We start from the raw sequence: 22,268 nt of genomic DNA on the forward strand, positions 1-22,268 counted from the left end.
CTGATTGATCAGGGTGTGGTCCACTTGGGTCAATCGAGTGTAACCACGTACCCATTTTTCACTCACTACTCATTTCTCTCACTTTCTCTCACTAACTCATGCACCATGTATACCCACTGCCCATTTTCATACCCACCTTCCAATGTCTCTCAAACCCATTCCCCTCATCACCTTCCATCACCGCTTCCGCCATATATTTCACACCTATCCATTCCCTTCCATTCTCCATGTACATGAAGCTCTATGCGTGCATGGGAGCCATGCAAACATGGCCACCTTTCATACCCCTTTCTCTCTCTACACCACGTACCCATTTTTCACTCACTACCCATTCCTCTCACTTTCTCTCACTACTTGTGGTCGTACTCAACGCCAATCTCATGCACGTAGTCGTTTTCATATTCACCACCCTTCCTAATCTCACCCCTTCCATCTCACCACACCTATTTTCCACTCATGCTCGTCACCACCTACGTCTTCATTTATCTTTATATACCAATTTCTCACCCATGTTCACAGGAATAAAGGTGTTGAAATATGGAGAGTGGAAAGAAGTTTGAAACAAACGAAAAATCTTAGCATGCATGGTGGTGAGAACGACAGTTGGGTGAAAAGGTGGCAGCATGTGGTGTTTGTTTGTTTGTTTGTTTTTTTTTTTTTTTTTTTTTTTTTTTTTTTTTTTTTTATGTAAAACATGGGTTTGTGTTCTCTGGTAGTACATGGAATGGGTTGAGAGTGTTAGCAGTAGGTAGAATAAGTTTGGTTAGGGGACTTTAAATGGTTCTGATGGTGGTGGTGGATAAGGGGTACGAAAAATGGATTCTAGTTGTGCATGGAATAGGTTGATAAAAAATGGGTTTATGGCCACTGTATAGGAGATGTGTGACTTATGCATCATCATAACCCTTTTTTTTTTTTTATCATTATTTCTTCTTCACGTTTTGATATCAAAATAATTCTCTCTAACGTTCTAGTTTTCGAAATTTAATTTTTCGACATTTCATTCCTAAAATAATTCGAAATTTGATTTTCCGACATTCATCTTTAAAATATTTTTTCGAGTTTCCAATTTTTGAATTTTAATTTTCCGAAATTCCATTTTCAAAACAATTTTCTAAAGATTTCAACTTTCAAAGTTTAGTTTATAAAACTTTAATTCTCGAAAGTCCAATTTTCCTAAACTTTGTTTTTTATTTATTTATTTTCTATTTATTTATTATTATTATTATTATTTTATTTAATTTTCCAAATTTACATTCTCGAAACAATTTTCTAAGGTTCTAATTTTAAATTTTAATTTTTCAAGATTCAAATTTTTAAATTTAATTTTCCAAAAATTTCACAATTCCAAATCTATTTTTTTTTAAAAAAAAAAAAAAAAACAACCTTCAAATAACTTTTTGAAACTCCATTTCCTTTCAAATAATTCTTCAAATTTCCAATTTCTAAATTTAATTTCCAAATTCCAAAATTCTAATTTTCGCAAGTATTTATCCAGTCATTATTATTTTCGTTCTTATTATTATTCCGTTTATTTATTATTCACTTATTCATTTATTTAAAATCTCATCTCTAAATAATTCTTCAAATTTCAAATTTCTAAATTCAATTTCCAAATTCCAATTTTCGCAAGTATTTATCCAATCATTATTATTTTCGTTATTATTATTATTCTATTTATTTATTTATTCATTTATTTAAAATTTCATCTCTAAATACTTCTTCAAATTTTCAATTTCTAAATTCAATTTCCAAATTCCAAAATTCCAATTTTCACAAGTATTTATCCAATCATTATTATTTTTGTTATTATTATTATTCCGTTCATTTATTTACCCACTTATTTATTTATTTAAAATATCATCTCTAAATAATTCTTCAAATTTACAATCTCTAAATTCAATCCCCAAGTTCCAAAATTCTAATTTTAGCAATTATTTATCCAATCATTATTATTTCGTTATTATTATTATTCCATTCATTTATTTATTCACTTATTCATTTATTTAAAATTTCATCTTTAAATAATCTTCCAAAATTCTAATTTCCAAATTTAATTCTCAATTTTCCACAGTTCCAATTTTCATATTTGTTTATTATTATTAGTATTATTATTATTTTTATTTTATTTATTTTAAAATTTCCACTTTCAAATTTAACTTCTTAATTTTCAATTCTTAAATTTAATTTTTAAAACTTTAAATTTTCAAATTTAATTTTCCAGACTTTAATCCTCGAGTAATTTCCAAGTTCCAATTTTCATGACTCCCAGTTTCGAATTATTTTTCTAAAATTCCAAATTTTCAATTTAATTTTTAAAACTTCAATTTTCAATTTAGTTTCAAAACTTGATTTTCAAAACTGTCTTTCACATGGTTTTAAATCTTTTAAATTCATTTATTTGATCTATTTATTCACCTAACTTAATTATTTTTATTCGTTCATCTTTCATATAATTATTTATTTTATTGTTTTATTTTATGTTATTCGTTTATTTATTTATTTATTTATCATTATTATTATTATCATTATTATTAGCATTATTTTCTTCTTTCTTTATTTTTCTTTTATTCATTGAAATCCTGATTCACCAAAACCTAATTTTTAATAAACATGCTGTCATTTTTCATTCAGGTACGCATCTTGTGATTTTATTTGATTTTTAATTATTTTTTCATTTTTTCACTACTTTAATAAGCACGGAGACAATTTTCATAATTCCAAATTAATGAAATTTGTGAAACCAATCGTGCAAGATAAATTGGGCTTAGGTGGGGCCCCTACATATGAGATTTCTCTTCTGATTGTTAATTGTTATGCCTAATGAATATTGCTTGATTTTTTTGTTCTGATCTTTAACACGCATGCGATATATTTTGTATTTGTTATTGCGCATTAACTCTGTTTCATGATAGCGCTTTATTACCTGCTTTCAAAGTACGCTCTCACTCTCACTTTGTTCATTTATTCATTATCATGACTTGCTTTTGATTTGTGATCATTTTGGTATCCATTGATTTTCTTACCGATTGTCATGATTGCTTCATTTTATTTAGTAAAGACCCGTTTTTAGGAATCTAGAGGGGTGTTACTGTCTTTACCATACCTTCCCAATAAGTAACCTGACCCTCGGACCCGACTCAGTTTTTCATATACCTGCTTTTCCAAATAAGGAGTCGCATTTAGAGTTTTCTTTCTTATTTTGTTTACCCTTTAAAAATAAAATAAAAATAAGTCGCGACTCTAAGTCATTTTCTTAATCAATAAATCATTTTCAAATAATAAAAAGCGAGTTTCGCTAGCGAGTGGGAACGCATCGAGCAAAATTATGGGGTCCACAAATATATAAAAATAACTTATTAATTTTAATTTTTTTTTCACATTTTCTTTCCTTAATATGCCCTACTTATGTGGCAGTAGACTAGCTCAAGTTTCATTCTTAATTATATGTCGGACCTAAATCTAGTTGGAGTTGGTCCAAGAATCTCTTTATATATAGTCATTTTCAGGTGGGCTAATGCAATTAATTAAACAAACAATTACATTAACCTATAGTTGATGGCTATAAGGCTATTCAATTATATAGAATCAACACTCTAGTTGTACAATATTTGCCAATTTGGTAACTATCATAAATAACAAGGAAACATTAATTTCTATGTGATCCTCTTTACTTCCATACTTTAAACACTTTCACTTTTTAGGTGCATATAAATATTTATGTTTTATTTTATTTGTTGAATCGTTGTATCTGACTATCCATGTGGCGCTACTTAGCATCTAAAGTAACATTTTTTGACGACTATAACTAAATAAATCATCATTTAATTTTTACTAAGTTGGTGTTTATTTTTATGATTTAATTCTAAATAGTACTTAATAATGTTAAGTATTAAGTTATTTTTTAAAATATTTTAATTCTATTAAATATTATGAAATAAAGAATATATATATATATATATATATATATATATTTAACATTTAACAAAAATCAAATATTTTGATTTTTTTATTCAATAAAAGATTTTAAAAAATAAATAATAAATCAATAAGAAGTAATTAAATAAATAAATAACCTATTGAAATCTAAAAGCAATTTACTTTTAATAAAAAATTAAAAATAAATAAATAAAAATAAAAACAATCAAGACCTAAGTTAATTATTAAGCTTAAATAAATCTCATACTCCATGAGATTCCTTTGCATGTGGGTGACCCTTCTAACCTTCTTGGCAAAAAAAGGCAGCTTTTAAAAGGAATCGTGGGCTAAAAAATTCAATGAGTTGGTGAAAACAAATGATAATAAAGCTTAGTCAAAAGCAACTTTCAAGGTTGAAGGTTGAGATGGAGGGGAGTGAACTAGTAAAGCAAATCTTCCTTTGCCACCGAGACCTTCCTCCACTAATCCTATTAGGTCCTATAACTCATTTAATAATTTAATTATTTAATCTATCTTACCCATTTAATATGTTTAAATAATTGTCTATGTACTTAAATAACATAATTATTATTATTCCATAACATTCACTTTATTATCTTAAAAATCGAGATTACTTAATCCCCGTAATCTATTAAGCGGATGGTTGGTACAATTTGGCTCAATTATAAAAATTTAATCCATTAAGCGGATGGTTGGTAGAATTTGGCCCAATTATAAAAATTTAATTATGAATTTTTTGTAATTTATCTTTATATATATATATATATATATATGCCCTTAGGGGAAGATAATATTCTTGAGCATACAATAATCCATTTCAACAAGTGTACGTGGCAATAGACTAGCATAATTCTTATTCTTAATCATACTTCCTACCTACACCTAGTTGGAGTTGGTCCAAGGATCTCTTTAATTTAGTCATTTTCAATTAGGTTAATGCAATTAATTAAATAAACAAATGCATTTAATATATAGTCAATGGCTATCCAATTATATAAAAAAATCAACCCTCTATAGTTTTGTGTTTCTTAATTGAATCGGTATGTTATATGTGATGTGTTTGTTCCTTATGAACTTTAAATATAATTTAATAATATTAAGTATTAAATTAATTATTTTTATATTATTTTACTTTTAATAAATATCGAGTATTAATAAGATAAGGATTGTATTGAGATTGTGTATTTGTTTGTTTTTATTTAATAAAAAAATAAAATTAAATAATAAATAAAAATAAAAAAGATTTAAAACTAACATAAAGGAAATTACATTTAGTATTAAATTAAAAATAAATAAACACCATCTTAATTGATCTCTAAAAAAACGCCTAGCTCCGTAAGAGATTGCTTTGCAGGGTGTGAATGGTGATCCATCTTAGAGAGAATTGTAGCTTTAAAAGGAATCGTAGGATGAATAATAATTCAATGAGTTGGAGGAAATATATATTAATATATATAATTAATAATAATAATAATAAATAATTAAAATAATAATAATAAAGGAAAGTCAAAAGCAACTTTTAGGTTGAGATGGGAGGGGAGTGAGCTAGTAAAGCGAATCCTCTCTGATCCAAATGGACCCCTTGCTGGGCCGCCACATGCTTCTTATCCTTCTCTCTTTTCTTATTCCAGTCCATGTGTTTGACCAACATATCATCCGTGTATTATTGTCTGCATCACCCCCATCATCTCTTCTTCTACACCATTGAATTTGATCATAACACATCATTTGACATTCTAGAACATATATGATATACCCGTGTTCTTCAAGAGAGAAAAAGAAGAACAGTAGAAAACCCTAGTGTTTATGAATGCATGCAGAATATATATTGATATGGCTGTGGATTAATTAATTCATCAAAGTAAAGAAAATATTTCCAAGTAATTTACACTATTATTGATGTTGCTAATTAGCCATAAATAACAATGAAAGTTTTAGTCTAACAACTAGTCGATCGATCTCCTTATTCTTTTTCTCTTCTATATTCTCACCAGAAGTGACCAATATCGTTCATATTTAATCCAGCGGAGAAACAATCAACACTAAGTTCATCTAAAGGAATGTTCTCCATGGTGATCAGGCTACCTTGAGAGTTCGGGGCGTCACTGATGGTCGACAGCAAGACGTCGCTTGTGATACTTGTGCCATTGACCGGGAAGAATTGCTGCTGCTGCTGCTCGCGGTGGCGGTGGTGGTGGCGGTGGTGGTGGTGGTGGTGGTGGTGGTCAGTGCTGTGATAATCGGACCCGAAAGGGTGAAGATACTGCTGGGTTCCGAGTTGGAAGTTTAAGGTGAGAGGCCCCCTCTGGGACCTGGATGAAAATGGTGTGGTGGGACGGCCGGTGAACTGCTGCACCAGGGCTCGGAAGTTGGTGGTGTTGGCAGTGAGGAGGGTGGCAGGAATCCTCCTTGGAGCCCTAGGCCGCCTCCGGACTGGTTTGGATATGCAGCCCTTGGGGCCCAGCAGGTGATCAGTTGAAGTGGCCGGGCTTAGCAGCTGATCAGTTGAATTGGCCGGGCTCAGCTTGCCGCCGCCACCACCACCAGAACTGGTGGCCGGAGAAGACAACTGCACTTCTTCTACGAATTGTAGCCATTCTTGATCACTCTCTGCACTGCTCATGACTGATCTCTTGCTTGTTCTTCAGCAAGCAACCTTTACCCCATTATGAAGGAATATATAGTGATCAATATTATGGTGGTCAAAGAGAGATATGGATACGCGGACTCTTGACTATTCCTTGGGAGAGAGAGAAATTAAGCCAAAGGGGATGTGTGCTTCCTGGAAGCAGCATATCTGCTTATCAAAATGGGGTCGTAATCATACACATGTAAGGTTACCCTCAGCCTAGGGCCCTTCCCATGGTGAGTGTTGGAAGGTCTTCATTTATTTGGTCAAAGAATTGGAAATCACTGTGCTTTCACACCTCCTTTTTACACCTTCTCCAGGAAACATATCGCACCCATTGAACTTTCGGCTGACCATTTGGGGCACGTGCATGGATTTAGGGTTTTAGAATTTTATACACGAAGGATTGGTATTGATATGAATGCTTTTTTCTCCAAGAATTTGCATTTCTTCTCCGAAGCTTTTTCCGGGTAAGTATACTACTTAAAATTTTAAATATCATAACTATCTTAAAAAATTAAAACTAATTGCGTGACTTAATTAATTCTATTTTTACTTCGTCTACTATTTAAAATAGATGTACAAAAAGGTCGTATATTCGATACGGTCTTATATATGTATGACTCACCTGATACATTTGAATATTGTAAAGAAATGAATCGAGTTTTGTAAGAAAACAAAGGGATGAAGAGTTTATTTATTTATTTTCAAAACCTCTTTTGTGAACACGTTTTGCTAAAATTTTGACAAACTTTTACATACTACAGGCTAGAGCTGAAGATATGGGAAGTCAAGGCCTATTAACCCATAATGGTTGATCACTTGAAAGCAATGTATAATTTTTATAGATATAGATATAGTAGAGAGAGAGAGAGAGAGAAACGCATATATGGTATATACTTGGCCTCTTACATCTCTATCAATAAGGGTTGGCTTGCAAAGCAATTAAGTCTATGGGATTCAAATTTGACTAGGTATTTGTCCCCTTTGCTCCTTTGAATTTTGAAGTTTGAACGCACCATGTTGTTACCCCACGTGGGAAGAAGACCCAAAAACCCTAGAGATCATTGCCTGATGGGCAAACAAGCATGGGAAGATGAAAAGGTTTGGGTAAAAATTAAAAATTCTAAAATAATTCTTTGAAAGAAAATAATGCTCAATACTTCACGTCATATCAATTTCCTTTTAAAATATTTTTTTCTTATTCACATTACTTTTTCATCAAGATACAATTTTTAATACAAGAAATAAAAAATAAAAATAAATTACCAGGAAAAATCATTTCTAATTATTAACTCAAAAGTAAATGATTATTTCCCCGAGAAACTTTATATTTTTGAAAAATTATATTTAAATCTTCTTACTTTTCAAAATCTCAATTTCCAAATTTAAAAATTATTAAAAGTTATATTATCATCTTCAAATTATATTTTTAGGATTGGGAAAAAAGAGAAAAAATAAAATAAAATCACCCATATGGAATTTTGATGCCATCATTTATTAAAATTGGTCTATGCTCTTGCAAGCTAGCAACTATGATGGAATGAATGAGTCCCACCAAATTAAACATGAAGGAATTTAATTCTAATTTATGAAATTGTCACGTGCGATGAAAGTGAAGTGTACGTCGGGGTGAAAGAAATGGTCTATGCCTAGAGACAACAACTCCCAATTTACATCATTCGTGACAAAGCAACCCACAAGCGTCGTCATATGTGACAAAGACAATAGAAACGTTAGTCAAAGAAAAATAAATATGATGACAGCAATATTTTTCAACCAGGGAATGGGTCACGAAACTTTAATCTTCCACCAACCCACTTCATTACTATTGGAGTTCTTTGACTCGTTCCAATCAATAACCAAACTTTGATTAATCTACGATTGAAAGTGAAGGAGGAGAATGGTTTCAATGACAGGGAATTTACTTCCCGGTTAAGAAAAAATATATACATATAGAATTTGGAGAGTTTAGTGACTGGTTTTGAAAGGAGTACACTCCTCTCTCCATGTGTGACAGCTATCTAAAATATTAAATACCTTGTCCAAGGGTACTTGAATCGAAATCTAAAATATAGATCTTTTAAAGTTTAGAACAATCTAGATTACAAATTTAGTAGTAAAATATTAGAAAACTTGAAAATTTTACAAACTACACCGACAAGATCAAATTTAGTGTTTGCTTGGATACATTTTTTTTTTTAAATAAATTTTTTGATATATAAAAGTAGAATGTCTTGTAAAAAAAAGGTAAATTTATCTTATATTTTTTTTTATAAAAAAAAATAGATTTTGAGGCGAAATGTTGGGACTTCTTATATTATTGAAATAATAAAAATAATATGGTTGGGTTTTATTTGTATATTTGGTGGAATTTTTTTTTAATATCTCTAATTTTTAAACAATTTTTAAAATTATTATTTTTTAAAATATAAAAACTAATGTTATTTTCTTATTTTTTAAAACGAAAAATAAGAAATAAGTCTAAATGGACACTTCATACTATCAATTTATAAAAAACTAAATCAAACTATGAAACTAATAATTTATCTTGAATATATTTCAACAAAAAGATTTTCAAAGATGTAATCAAAGATACATCAAGTCAATAGGAAAAACAATAATAATAAAAAAAAGATCTTAAAGAAAAGTTTAAGTAAAATCATTTGTCTAAGATCTCCTTATAAAGTAATTGATACACGAGGATCATGTGTTTCATTTTCAACTAAGTATCTAAAATCACTCAAGTGCCTAAATTGATTTTATTTTTTTATAAATTAGATGATTTTATATTTTTTTTTATAAAAACCTAAAACTTAATCATTCATAAACTTATTTTATAGGGTTTTAAAAAGTTGAATATAAGTTATCGAAGATTTCAAGCCCCTGAAAACGAGGATTTTTATGCATTACAATGCAATCAATTGACGTAAGAAAGAAATGGTTGAGCTTATTTATCTTGACTAACCAAGGTTCATTTGCTCTCTCTTCCTTTTTTTTCCTTTTTTTTTTCTCCCTCTTTCTCTCTCTCAATAATACGTATTTATTTGGTGAAGGTTAAACCTCAATCAATTGAGTTGGTTCAACAAATAATAACTTTAATGGCTAGTAATTGATTCAACCAATTAGTTGATTAATCGATCATAAACTATGTCTAACGGCTAGTTTGAGCTTTCAACTCGTATTTAGAGGAGTGTTTTAGAGTGTACTTATTTTCAAACTTTCATTTCATTTTAATGCACCTCAATCCTAGTTTTACTTTGTATTATTTGAGCTTAAACTAGTACTAGGATTTTGAGATATTTATCTTTCTATCGAATTATAACCTTGTAAGGTAAGTTTAAGTACGGGACATCACTTGAGGGATAAATATAAGCATGAGGTATGATTCAATATTTATCAAGTTTTGGATAACACTTAAAGGAAAAATCTAAATGTAAGGTATCATTTAGTATTTACCAAGTATGAGACATCACTTTGAGAGTTCAAAAGAGGGGATCTTCGGAGGAAATTTTTAAGTGTCCACTGAATCCTACTTAATCCAAGTGTAAAACTTGAAAGTTTTTGTTGGATGCTTTATTAATAGAACCATTACTCAAGTAGAAGCGTAAGGAGAGTGCAAGTAGATCGAGTTGCATCGAACTATTATAAAGATCTTAAATTTGCATTCTCTCTATCTCCCCTTTATTTATTTTATGGAATTGTTTCATTTACTATTACATGTTATATTGATGCTTATATGTCTCTTATATTCATATAAGTTTAATTGTTTAAATTTAAAAATTTTCATTGTAATAAGATTCGAATGAAACAAAATGACTATTTTAATTGTGGCTAATATAAAAATTATGATACAAATATTTAGTTGAATTTTTAGGCTTGTATATGAAACTTCAAATAGAACCTTTGTTAAGAGGAAATTGATTTTGAGGCGATATGTTGGGACTTCTTCTTATATTATTGAAATAAGAAAAATAATATGGTTGGGTTTTATTTGTATATTTGGTGGAATTTTTTTTTAATATCTCTATTTTTTAAACAATTTTTAAAATTATTACTTTTTTAAATATAAAAACTATTGTTATTTTCTTATTTTAAAAAACGAAAAATAAGAAATAAGTCTAAATGGACACTTCATACTATCAATTTATAAAAAACCAAATCAAACTATGAAACTAATAATTTATCTTAAATATATTTCAACAAAAAGATTTTCAAAGATGTAATCAAAGATACATCAAGTCAATAGGAAAAATAATAAATAAAAAAAATCTTAAAGAAAAGTTTGAGTAAAATCATTTGTCTAAGATCTCCTTATAAAGTAATTGATACATGAGGATCATGCATTTCATTTTCAACTAAGTATCTAAACTCACTCAAGTGCCTAAATTGATTTTATTTTTTTATAAATTAGATGATTTTATATTTTTTTTTTTATAAAAACCTAAAACTTAATCATTCATAAACTTATTTTAAAGGGTTTTAAAAAGTTGAATATAAGTTATCGAAGATTTCAAGCCTGAAAACAAGGATTTTTATGCATTACAATGCAATCAGTTAACGTAAGAAAGAAATGGTTGAGCCGATTTGGCTTGACTAACTAAGGTGCATTTGCTCTCTCTCTTCCCTTTTTTCCTTGTTTTTTTTTCTCTCTCTCAATAATACATATTTAATCGATGAAGGTTAAACCTCAATCAATTGAGTTGGTTTGACAAATAATAACTTTAATGGCTAGTAATTGATTCAACCAATTAATCAATCCTAAACTATATTTAACGGCTAGTTTGAGCTTTCAACTCTTATTTAGAGGAGTGTTTTAGAGTGTACTTATTTTCAAACTTGCATTTCATTTTAGTGCACCTCAATCCTAGTTTTACTTTGTATTATTTGAGCTTAAACTAGTACTAGGATTTTGAGATATTTATCTTTCTATCCAATTATAACTTTGTAAGGTAAGCTTAAGTACAGGACATCACTTGAGGGATAAATATAAGCATGAGGTATGATTCAGTATTTGTCAAGTTTGGGATATCACTTAAAGGAAAAATCTAAATGTAAGGTATCATTTAGTATTTACCAAGTATGAGACGTCACTTTGAGAGTTCAAAAGAGGGGATCTTCGGAGGAAATTTTTAAGTGTCCAGTAAATCCTACTTAATTCAAGTATAAAACTTGAAAGTTTGTGTTGAATGTTTTATTAATAGAACCATTACTCAAGTAAAAGCATAAGGAGAGTACATGTAGATCGAGTTGCATCGAACTATTATAAAGATCTTAAATTTGCATTCTCTCTATCTCCCCTTTATTTACTCTACGCAATTGTTTCATTTACTATTACATGTTATATTGATGCTTATGTGTCTCTTATATTCATATAAATTTAATTGCTTAAATTTAAAATTTTTCATTGTAATAAGATTCGAATGAAACAAAATGACTATTTTAATTGTGGTTGATATAAAATTTATGATGCAAATATTTAGTTGAATTTCTAGGCTTGTATATGAAACTTCAAATAGAACCTTTGTGAAGAGGGAATTGATTTTGAACCCAATTGAACCTCCACTCAATTAAATTTTAGAATGGTATTATCAGCCACAGAATTGATGAACCATGTGGACATTCTTCTCACTGAGTTTGATGGGAAAAGGAAAAACCAAAAAACCAAGTGACACTTGCAAGTGTTAGAAAATGTTTCAAATTTTCTATTCAATATTTCTTTATTAGAGGTAACCAAATAAACGTTATACTTGCAAATTACTAGAAAACATCCTCAAGTCTTTTTAATTCCTTTTTTTAAAATAAAAACTTATATAATTTTTTTTTTTTACACTGATTTATTTTCAAGAAATAAGTTTTAAAAAAATTGTTATGAAGAGTAGGAGATGCAAGAAATGCTCACCAGAACACCCGGGAGTTAGCATTCAATTTCTCTTTCCTTCTTAATTTCTTTAGGCTATATTTAATTTCAGCAAAATATTAAGAAAAATAAATAAATAAATATATATATATATATATATATATATATATATATATATGAAGAAAAATAATTTTTTATATTCAATTTATCGTAAATATGTAAAATAAATAAATATAATTAAAATTTATCCAAAATTTATTTATTCTCAAATTATTTATTTTTTGTATAAAAAAAATAAGTTTAATAAGTTTGTATATATATATATATATATATATATATATATATAATTTATTATCTTTACTTTTTGTTTGGGTAACATGGAAGAACTACTTTTCAAAACTATTCTCCAAAACTATTTATTAAGAACCGTATTAAAAAATATTCCCAAACAGCCCTTTCTTCTCCTCACAGAGGAGGGAGGAGACTGTAGCATAGCCATGAATTGAGCATCCGGGGAATCCAAGAAAAGAACGGACAAAAAATAAAGTAACAAAGAAGAAGCAGCCATTTACATTGCATGGGTGAGTACAAATACAGACCCCAGCACATGAAAACAAAAAAAAAATTGCACAAAATTGAGACCAGCTCTTCACACCCATCTCAATTTCCATCCTATGATACATTGCTTCTTTTTTTTTTTTTTAATTTTTCTCTTCACTTTTTTCATTTATTCCTACTCTACAGTTATTTCTAGTATAGTTGTAAGCCTTGGTTTTTTGTATCTCCTTAGAAGCAAAGAAGAGCACACAACACTTACAGATGAGAGAGCCATGCATGCGCCAGCAGCCCATGGTGGCAACTTTATACCTAGCCAAGGGAAGAAGACCCCAGCAGCAATGGGAATCGCGATCACATTGTAGGCCATGGCAAAGACATAGTTCAACCGGATGCGGGAGAAGGTCTTCCTCGAGAGGTCAATGGCTGTGATTACATCTTCTAAGTTACTCCTCATCAGCACATAGTCTGCAGCTTCTATGGCGATATCAGTCCCTGCTCCTATTGCCATACCAACATCTGCAGCAGCCAGGGCAGGAGAGTCGTTAATACCATCGCCCACCATTGCAACTATGCTTCCATCTTTCTGAAAGGAATGGATGACTTCGGCTTTTCCTGCTGGCATTACCTCTGCCCTTACATCTTGAATGCCAACCTGTTCACCAAGAAAATATTTTCAATCTCCTGTTCATATAAATTTTGACATTTGATATTTGTGCAGCTGGGATTCATGTTCATGAAGAAAACCAAGCCTATGAGATGGGGAAAATGATATTGTTCCATAGAGAGCAAGTCGTTGGGTTTTCCATCTGATATCCAAGGAGTATCTGAACCAATCAAGCTTATATATCTAATCACACACATGAACAGAGATGGCATAACATTTCATAGAAGTTCTTTTGGATCTGGAAAACTTGAATCTAAGAGCTTCGAATAAAGGAATTAAATATCTATTCATTCACAATAAATTTTAACATGAGACTGATATTTAGAAGAGAAAAAAATACTCATGTAGGATCATATTTGTCTGTATTGGACAATTCCAGAGCCACTTATATTTAACTAAATTGTATACAGATCAAGTCCATTTACTAGAATCACTAGCACAAAGCCGAAACAAGAATTAAACATTCACTTTCTCAGGAACATATGTTATGGATTGGGTGCAAACTGTGGTTTCAAAACAGTTTTGAACCTGGTTAAATTCAAGATAAAATTCCAAAACTGTTAGGGCTGATGCAAATCTGGTTTAAAAACTTGCTTCCATCTTAGAAAAAAAAATTTGAAATTTTGGAAAATAGAAGAAACAAAATTTTCAGCGACATGTTTTCCACCATCTTTCTCAAATAAGTTTCCAAAATGAACGCCGGAAGCAACTTCCAGAAATGCATCCTTGATACAGGATGTTTCAAAGATATTTTTTGAAAATAGTTTTTCCAAAAAAAAAAAAAAAGCCGCTAGACACATTTTCAGTGCTCTTTTTATATAGGCTGCTTTTGAATAAGGAGAACTTTCTAAACCTGAACACACCCTAAAATTGTATGATGATGAAGGAATTTATAAAGGGAAATATAGAACCATCAAACTCAAAAAAAGGTAAATCAAATAACTTGAAATGAAGGAAAATGTTAGAAGAAAAACAAATGCCAAAAATTGAGTTTGACTAATAACACTGAACAAGGAGGGCAAAAAAACTGACCTCCTTAGCAACAGCCCGAGCAGTCCTCCAATTGTCCCCCGTAACCATGACTGGTATGACACCCATTTTCAAAAGGCCTTCCACAACCACAGCAGCTTCTCGCTTTAGTGGATCTGCAACCCCCAAAACACCAACTGCGGTATCATCATATGCAACAAGTACACCTGTCTTTGCACTTTCTTCCAAATTTACAAGAAAATTTTCTACATCAGTTGGGATTGTGACCCCACTTTCAGTCAGCAACTTTCGATTACCAACCTGTTCAAGAACATTATCTCTATTAAGCACCCCCAAAAAGAATAATTAAGCATAGTTTTTGGCTTCAAACTGCATTGATAGCATTAATCTGAATAAAAAACCTCACCAGGACTCGTTTTCCTTTTATAAAGCACTGGACACCTCTTCCAGGCAAAGCAGAAAACTCTGAGACATCCAGAAGCCATCCAGAGAATCTAGTCTCTCTGCTGTGGTCTTGAGCATCCTTGGTTGTAGAAGGCTCCTCAAAGAAATGGAAATGGCGAGCATATTCCACTATGGCTACAGCCAGTGGGTGTTCACTGCTAGCCTAAGCCATAGAAACAGAAAAAACAGAATTATTGGTTGTCCATACCTTTTAATTGATTGACAATTGAATAAGTCTCCTTTCCCCACCCAAATAATAAATAGATAAAGAACAAAAGAAGAAGAAAAGGTTCAAAAGCCCTCAACTACCAAATTTTACAGTTCTGTTTGCAGACACAGCATGCCATAATACTGCAAGAAGGAGCATGTGGTCCTTTTTTGATAAAGCAAGGGTATTTCAATAAATGGCTTGTGCTGTTTTTACTGAAATTACAAAGGTGTCCCTTCACACCTACATGTAGCACTGTGATTAAAAAACTGAAAATTGGACATCAAATACCAAAGGGCAGATGGGAAAAAGGTTCCACTCCCCTAAACCCACGCCATTCAGTTCTCAAGCACAGCATACACCACACTGTAAGGAAAGCATGTGGTCCCTTCACCAAAACAAGAAGGGTGTCTAAATGACTTTTTCTATGCATAAGAAAATTACAGAGCACTATACCTTCTGCAATACCATGTAATTGAAAACTGAAAGCGAAATCTTGAAAACAAAAAATGAATAGGACTATCAAGAAAAAAACAGAAAATGTGAACTAATCAGGGAATTTGAAATCACCTCTGCAGAAGCTACCAAAGTAAGAAATTCTCCATGATCCATTCCTGTGAAAACTTTTGCAGTTGTAACTGTAGCTTTTCCCTGAGTTAGGGTGCCTGTTTTATCAAATACCACATACTTAACCTTCTGAGCCCTTTCCAAAGCATCTCCTCCTTTTATCAGCACACCATTATTAGCCCCAACCCCTGTTGCAACCATGACAGCAGTTGGTGTTGCCAGGCCCAAGGCACAGGGACATGCAATCACCACAACTGATATTGCAAACATAAGTGCAAAAACAAAATAATTTCCATTTTCTGGCAGCCATTGCTTTGGGTAAGCACCAAGAGTGCCAGAAACATACCTATGGAGAATTAAAATAAAGAAATGATAATGAGATGTTAACATTCAAACAAAATTATGAATATACCACTTAAATGAGTACCCCAAATTTAGCCACTGCAATCTTACCAGCCCAATAGTGTCAGCAACGACATAGCAACAACTGTTGGAACAAAAATACTGGCAACCTGTAATCATTAAGAATAAAAGAAACCTGGGGTCAGATGAAATTTGATTTCACAATTCATATAGACACCTGACCAACAAAAATTCCAGCTCATAAAGTCAACAACTGAAAAAAGAAATATGAATTTCAGAGAACAGAAAAAGGCGTACAGATGGTAATATAGAAACTTGATAATTAGTCTTCTCAGAAGTATTCCATTGGATCATAATGGTTTATTACTGTTCTTGGGATATTCTTCCATGTCATCTGCAGTAGTTATTAGAGAAACTTCAAAACGGTAAGTTTCTACATCTCTCCTCGAGCTGACAATATGTTTAAGAGAATAATGCTTGGACAAGCATTAATCAAGCACTGGATACTCACTCATTCATACTCTATGCTCCTCATTATTGCCTGAGGTTTTTTACTTCTTAAACCGCATGGAGTAAGCAAAATGGAAGAAATTTCACAAGTCAAGGCTATTATCTTCTGTTTGACTCTTTATGTCCTAGACTTTGGGGAAGTTTTTAATATTGTTCTAGTGAATGGAATACAAAAATAAGAGCACACCAAAATGGTTGGCATTATGGTTCGAAGAGCAATGACAAGGAAGATACAAATTACAAAATAAGGCACCGACTCATTAACACCCAACACACCTTGCTTTTGATTGAGGTTTGTTAGACATAACAGCTAGCTGCCAGCAACATGTGAGAAACTTCAACAAGCTGAAGTGTTACTTATCCAAATAATCAGCCTCTTTGAGGTGGGGGAACAAAGAATGACTAATTTTATATTGGAATAAATGGTTATCTCGATTCAGTAGAAATTGAATAGAACAACAAATTAAACAGTGACAACTATCAGAATCAACCAAAAGCAAAAGAGCAAGGCACTCAAATCACATGGATTCTATCAAGCAACGTATCTGGAATCCAACCTAATGGCATCACAGTGTAGAATGACCCTGCTTAAAGACAACATTAATAGTGCAACAGCATGACACTCAACTTGACCCTTAAATATTAAGAGATTACTGACTTTTGAGTTCAATATATCAAATAAAGAGGGCAGGCCGACATATATCATAAAATTTAGGAAACAAAAATAGGGAACTGAATGAACAGAGGTAATTAGATTTAACATCGTTAGAAATGCCAAGTCACAGTTTTAGCATCTTGTTTACCCAAGAAACCATTCGGTCAGTATGAAAGCCCCTAGTTGACTCGATTTCAAAAGGAACAAGCAAGAAAAGTACTTCCAAAACAATAATCAAATCATATCCTCAAATAACACAAATTGTAACACAAGCACAACATATGTCAACTCCATTAATTTTTTTGAAGGAAAATAAATTGCTTAGAATGCACCTCACATGAATAATACTTACAAAGTCGGCAAACTTCTGAATAGGAGCTTTGGACATCTGAGCTGTCTCAACCAAACTAATTATCTGGCTCAAAACTGCGTTAGATCCTACTTTGGTGGCTTGTATGTGAAGGGCACCATATAAATTCATTGTACCTCCAATAACTGGTGAATTGACTTCCTTCGAAACAGGTGCAGATTCACCTGTTACCATACTCTCATTGACATAACTTGAACCCCACATGACAATACCATCAGCAGGAACCTTTGTACCAGGAAGAACTTTCAATACGTCACCAGGCTGAATTAGCATAGCATCTATTTCTCGTTCTTCAATGAACCTTCCACCTGAGAAATCAATCAATCAAAACTACTATTTCTATCTTGATCAAAAGATATGTAAATGTCTTGTTAAAAAATAAAAAACCCTCTCTCAAGTCATGTTGAGAAAAGTATACCTTTATCTTTGACAAGCAACAGAGCAGTTGCTGGTGCAAGTTCTACTAACTTCTTGATCGCATCTGATGTCTTCCCCTTAGCAAGACTTTCCAAATATTTCCCCAATAATACAAATGTTATTAGCATGGCACTTGCTTCGAAGTAAGTTGGAGACCAAAACCCAGTGACTGCACCATACAGAAGTGCACAAACAGAGTAAAAGTATGAGGCTGAAGTTCCCAATGCAACCAAAACATCCATGTTCGCTGAACCATTTCGAAGTGCTCTACCGGCAGCAATATAGAAACGCTTCCCAATGACAAATTGAACAAGACTGACTAATGCCCATTTCAACCAATCACCCATTAGAAAGGGTCCACATCGCAAGAGCAATAATGAATCCACCAGAGGTATATGAGGGCAAACAACTCGTATGAGAAAGACAGGAATCTGAAGAGAATACAACCAGTCCCAAGAATTAATTCTAAAATGTAAAAGAAAAATATTGTTAGAAACTAAAAGGTTGTTGGATGCATCATCAATGTGTTTTCACAAGAGACACATGTTTTACTGAATAGTGAGATTCTCATGAAGAGTTAACATAAAATGTGTCTACTTCTCATGTTGCTTAGGAGAAGGCAGAAGGAAAAAACAGCTAAGATTTCTATTCTTAAAAGAGAATTTATTGTGAAGATTCTATACCATATATTTTTTTTTATGAAAGCATGCTCTGTTTAAAAAATGCAACACGTTTCACATGAATCATTCAATAAGAGGCATTTTGATGGGTCATTCAAACAACGCCTAATGACAAAGCCAACCATTATGAAAATAAATTATTAAAATAATACACTGATTAATAAGAAACCATGGGGGAAAAGTAAAAGGACACACAATACACCAAAACTATGTCCATGTAAAAAAGTTAAAGAGAACTCACACTGAGAAACAAACTAGAGGTGAAGAGCCGAAACATGTTTGAGGATTCTTCTAGATCTTTAGAAGTCATTCTCGTATAAGGGTTCTTGACATGTAATTTAAACTTAGCATTGCTTCCACCCTCAATTCCATCAACTAAGGATCTAGAACTGATAACTTCAGGATCAAAGAGAACTTCAAGTTCTCCTAACGTCCGGTCGAATAGAAATTGTCTCACACCTCTTATGCTGGTGAGTATGCCTTCTAAAATCAGTGCATCCATCTCATTAGATATCCCAGTAACCCCTAGTATGATTTTATCCTGCTCACTGCTCTGTACAAATGAAGCTTCAAAACCAGCATCTTCAATGGCATTGACTATATCATCTTTACTAATAATTGTAGGATCATACTCAACTTCACCTAATGAAGTTGCCAAGGCAACTACAGCCCTCTTGACACCAGGAAGCTTTCTCAAGATTCCTTCAACGGAGTTCACACACACAGCACATGTCATACCTCCTATCGTGAACTGCCCCAGCAGGGTCCCATGTGGCTTCGTTCGACTGGGTTCACTCACAATCTCTGCATCAAACCCAGCATCTTCAATAGCATTTTTTATATCCTCTTCCTGAACCAAGGAACAGTTGCAACAAACATCAGTTGAAGCATAATCCCATGTCAGTAATAGCTATCAAGTAGATTATCAGCATTGAAAGCAAATCAAGGCAAAAAGATTCTTGGACTCCATAGTCGATCCAACCCACGTAAAAAAGCATTTAAAGATTTCAAATCCTTGTCTCAGAAATTTCATATAGATAAATCAGCAAAAGAAAGCAACTTAAGCCAAACTCCTAGTTCAAACTGCCATACATAGCACCTGAATTGATTTTTTCAATAATTAACACTATCCAAAGATCTAATCCACCACATACTCTAAACTAAAAACTAAAAATAGACAAAATAAAGACATGATTTATCAGAAAAAGAAAGCACCTTGAACTAATTTTCACTAAGAAACACCAAAACAACAGGTGCAGCTCCTAATTAATATTTGTATTCAGTAATTAACAGTAAATTGTAATTTAATATAATGAATTTCAAGACATAGAAATCAGAAAACCAACAAAAACTAAGCATAACCCACAGCTCAAACCAATATATGCTGCTGCAAGTCAACAAATTCGCAACAATTAACACTAACCCATCATCCAACCCACCATAAATTAAAACTTCAAACGCAAATCTCGCGATCTCAACACAAATTCCACAAGAAACACAAATTGCTGAAACAGAGCAAGAAAGAACTAACCCCAACCAATTTGGGGTCAAAAACCACGTCAGCCCTGTTCTGAAGCAGCGCCACGGAGGCCCTCAGGACACCATTGACGTCCCGGAGAGCTCCCTCCACGGAATTGGAGCAAGCAGCGCAGGTCATCCCCGTGACTCTCACCTGAATCCCCCTCATACCTTCCTCCAACCCAGAGTCGTCCTCCTTGTAAGCATCGAGGAGCCGCACGTCCTCTAGGTCGCCGGCATCGTCCTCGGGCAACGTCTTCCTGCCGCCGGATGAAAACGGCGTGAGCTGGAGGCCTCCGAAACTCGGCGCCATTGATGGAACCGAGAAACAGAGCAAGAGAGAGAAAATCTAGCGAGAGAAAGAAGGAGAAAGAGAGACTTTTCCGATGCAGATGGCGAAGACACCAAAACCTTCTTTCTTTTATTTAACTTTGGAGCGGGTGGGCTCGTCAAGTCTCAAGAGAGATATATCTTTTGTGTTTTCTAATTTGCCCTTGATATTTCCCCAATCTACCAATGGGGGCCTTTTATACTATTGCCGGTTTTTGTACTGCATTTAACGTGTGGGGGGCTTGACGGGAAAATGAAATGTGTCAAACACGCAAGTTAAAAAAAAATTAATCATTGTGGAAAATGTTTTTCAAAATAAAATTTTCTAATTTGTTCCAAGAATAAGTCGCCTTAATTTATTTTTATAGTATTTAAAAAAATAATAGCAAAAAAATAGAATTTCATCTTTAAAAATAAGTGAAACTTACTTTTTTAGAATTATTTCCAATTTTATTTTTAAAAAATGTTCCTATTTTTTTTTATTTGCTTAGTACGTTACGCCATGCAATCCCACCTCACCAAACTTCTTATTTAATTTTCATCCAAATATTTATATTTATAAAATTCTAGGAATACAAAAATATTATTATTTAAATTATAATTTGATATGATAAAAGGTAATTTACATTCATAAAATACAAAAATTAGTATCCAATAAATTATTTGGAAAAGTGGTGGCAATAAATTTACAATAAACTTGTAAATTTTGGAAAGAATGTTTTAAGGTTGGTGTGGTCATACTTCCTTAAATTTATTTTTAAGTTAAAGAATAAAAAATAAATTTCAAAAAATATAATCAAGCTAGTTCATGTTATCTTTTATTTTTAAAAATTGATGAAAATAATTTTTATTTGTTCTTTAAAAATTATTTTTATTTTATTTTATTTTAAAAAATTGAACAATGCTAAAAAAGATTTAAAAACAGTTTTATATTTTTAAAAACAAAAAATTATTTTTAAATAATATTGTCAAGCCGACTCTTATTTTTTAAAATCAATTTTTTAAATGTAATGAAATATCTTGCATTCATTTCATTTGCATTATAACATATTTGGCAATAAAAAATTATTAATAAACATTAAATACAAATAATATTACTTAGCCAATAGGGTTGAAAGTTTGGTAAAAATAATATAAACAAAACTTTAAAGTAGTTGCTTCCCATTCAATGGCCAGGCTCGGATTTTTTATTTATTTATCTTATTGGGGGCAAAAGTTTGAAAATATTTTTATATTATTTTTAAATTTTTGGGATTTGTGGAGGGCGTTTTCGACATTTAAAAAAAAAATCATTTTTGAACGTGTCTTCTATTTATGATTGGCAGACACGGCGGCCGTCAGAAGCTTTGACCGGTATAGCGGTATAGACAAAGTTGTCATGTTTTCCGGTCTGTTTGGGCGTAAGCTTACTTCTGTTCCCGTGAGATATAAGGTTATCCCTGGAATGAGGCAGGGGGATTATTTAATTTGAAAATTTTAGATGAATCTATTTCTTTTGTTTAGTCTACAGGAGGATTCTAAGTCTATCCAAGTTTTTTCTCTCTATAACCATAAATTATTTAATTT

At 31.8% G+C, this 22,268-nt stretch overlaps 1 protein-coding gene across 2 annotated transcripts; it reads right to left on the reverse strand.

Moving 5' to 3' along the window:
• Nucleotides 1-12,970: 12,970 nt before the first annotated feature.
• Nucleotides 12,971-20,812, reverse strand: LOC117916234 (copper-transporting ATPase RAN1). Of its 2 annotated transcripts, none has more exons than XM_034832181.1 (9): nt 20,386-20,812; nt 19,096-19,704; nt 18,176-18,605; nt 17,740-18,065; nt 16,313-16,371; nt 15,863-16,205; nt 15,047-15,247; nt 14,683-14,940; nt 12,971-13,638 (listed from the first exon to the last, which is right to left on the reverse strand). In XM_034832181.1, exons 1-9 carry the CDS (start codon nt 20,683-20,685, stop codon nt 13,162-13,164), a joined length of 3,003 nt encoding a protein of 1,000 aa, XP_034688072.1. In that variant the 5' UTR covers nt 20,686-20,812; the 3' UTR covers nt 12,971-13,161. The 2 variants fall into 2 exon arrangements, with proteins under 2 accessions (XP_034688072.1, XP_034688080.1); XM_034832189.1 differs by lacking the exon at nt 20,386-20,812 and adding an exon at nt 20,294-20,365.
• Nucleotides 20,813-22,268: the final 1,456 nt, after the last annotated feature.

The sequence above is a fragment of the Vitis riparia genome, chromosome 1 (assembly GCF_004353265.1).
Source record: "Vitis riparia cultivar Riparia Gloire de Montpellier isolate 1030 chromosome 1, EGFV_Vit.rip_1.0, whole genome shotgun sequence".
Taxonomy (NCBI): Eukaryota; Viridiplantae; Streptophyta; class Magnoliopsida; order Vitales; family Vitaceae; genus Vitis; species Vitis riparia.

What these genes read in the sequence shown, in the direction of transcription:
- LOC117916234 (XM_034832181.1), bottom strand. Translation starts at nt 20,685, where the DNA reads ATGGCGCCGAGTTTCGGAGGCCTCCAGCTCACGCCGTTTTCATCCGGC. An exon ending in TTCAGAAGTTTGCCGACTTT is followed by an intron (nt 16,372 to 17,739) that starts GTAAGTATTATT and finishes TAATGATTACAG; the next exon opens with GTTGCCAGTATTTTTGTTCC. An exon ending in CTTTGGTAGCTTCTGCAGAG is followed by an intron (nt 15,248 to 15,862) that starts GTGATTTCAAAT and finishes TCTATGGCTTAG; the next exon opens with GCTAGCAGTGAACACCCACT.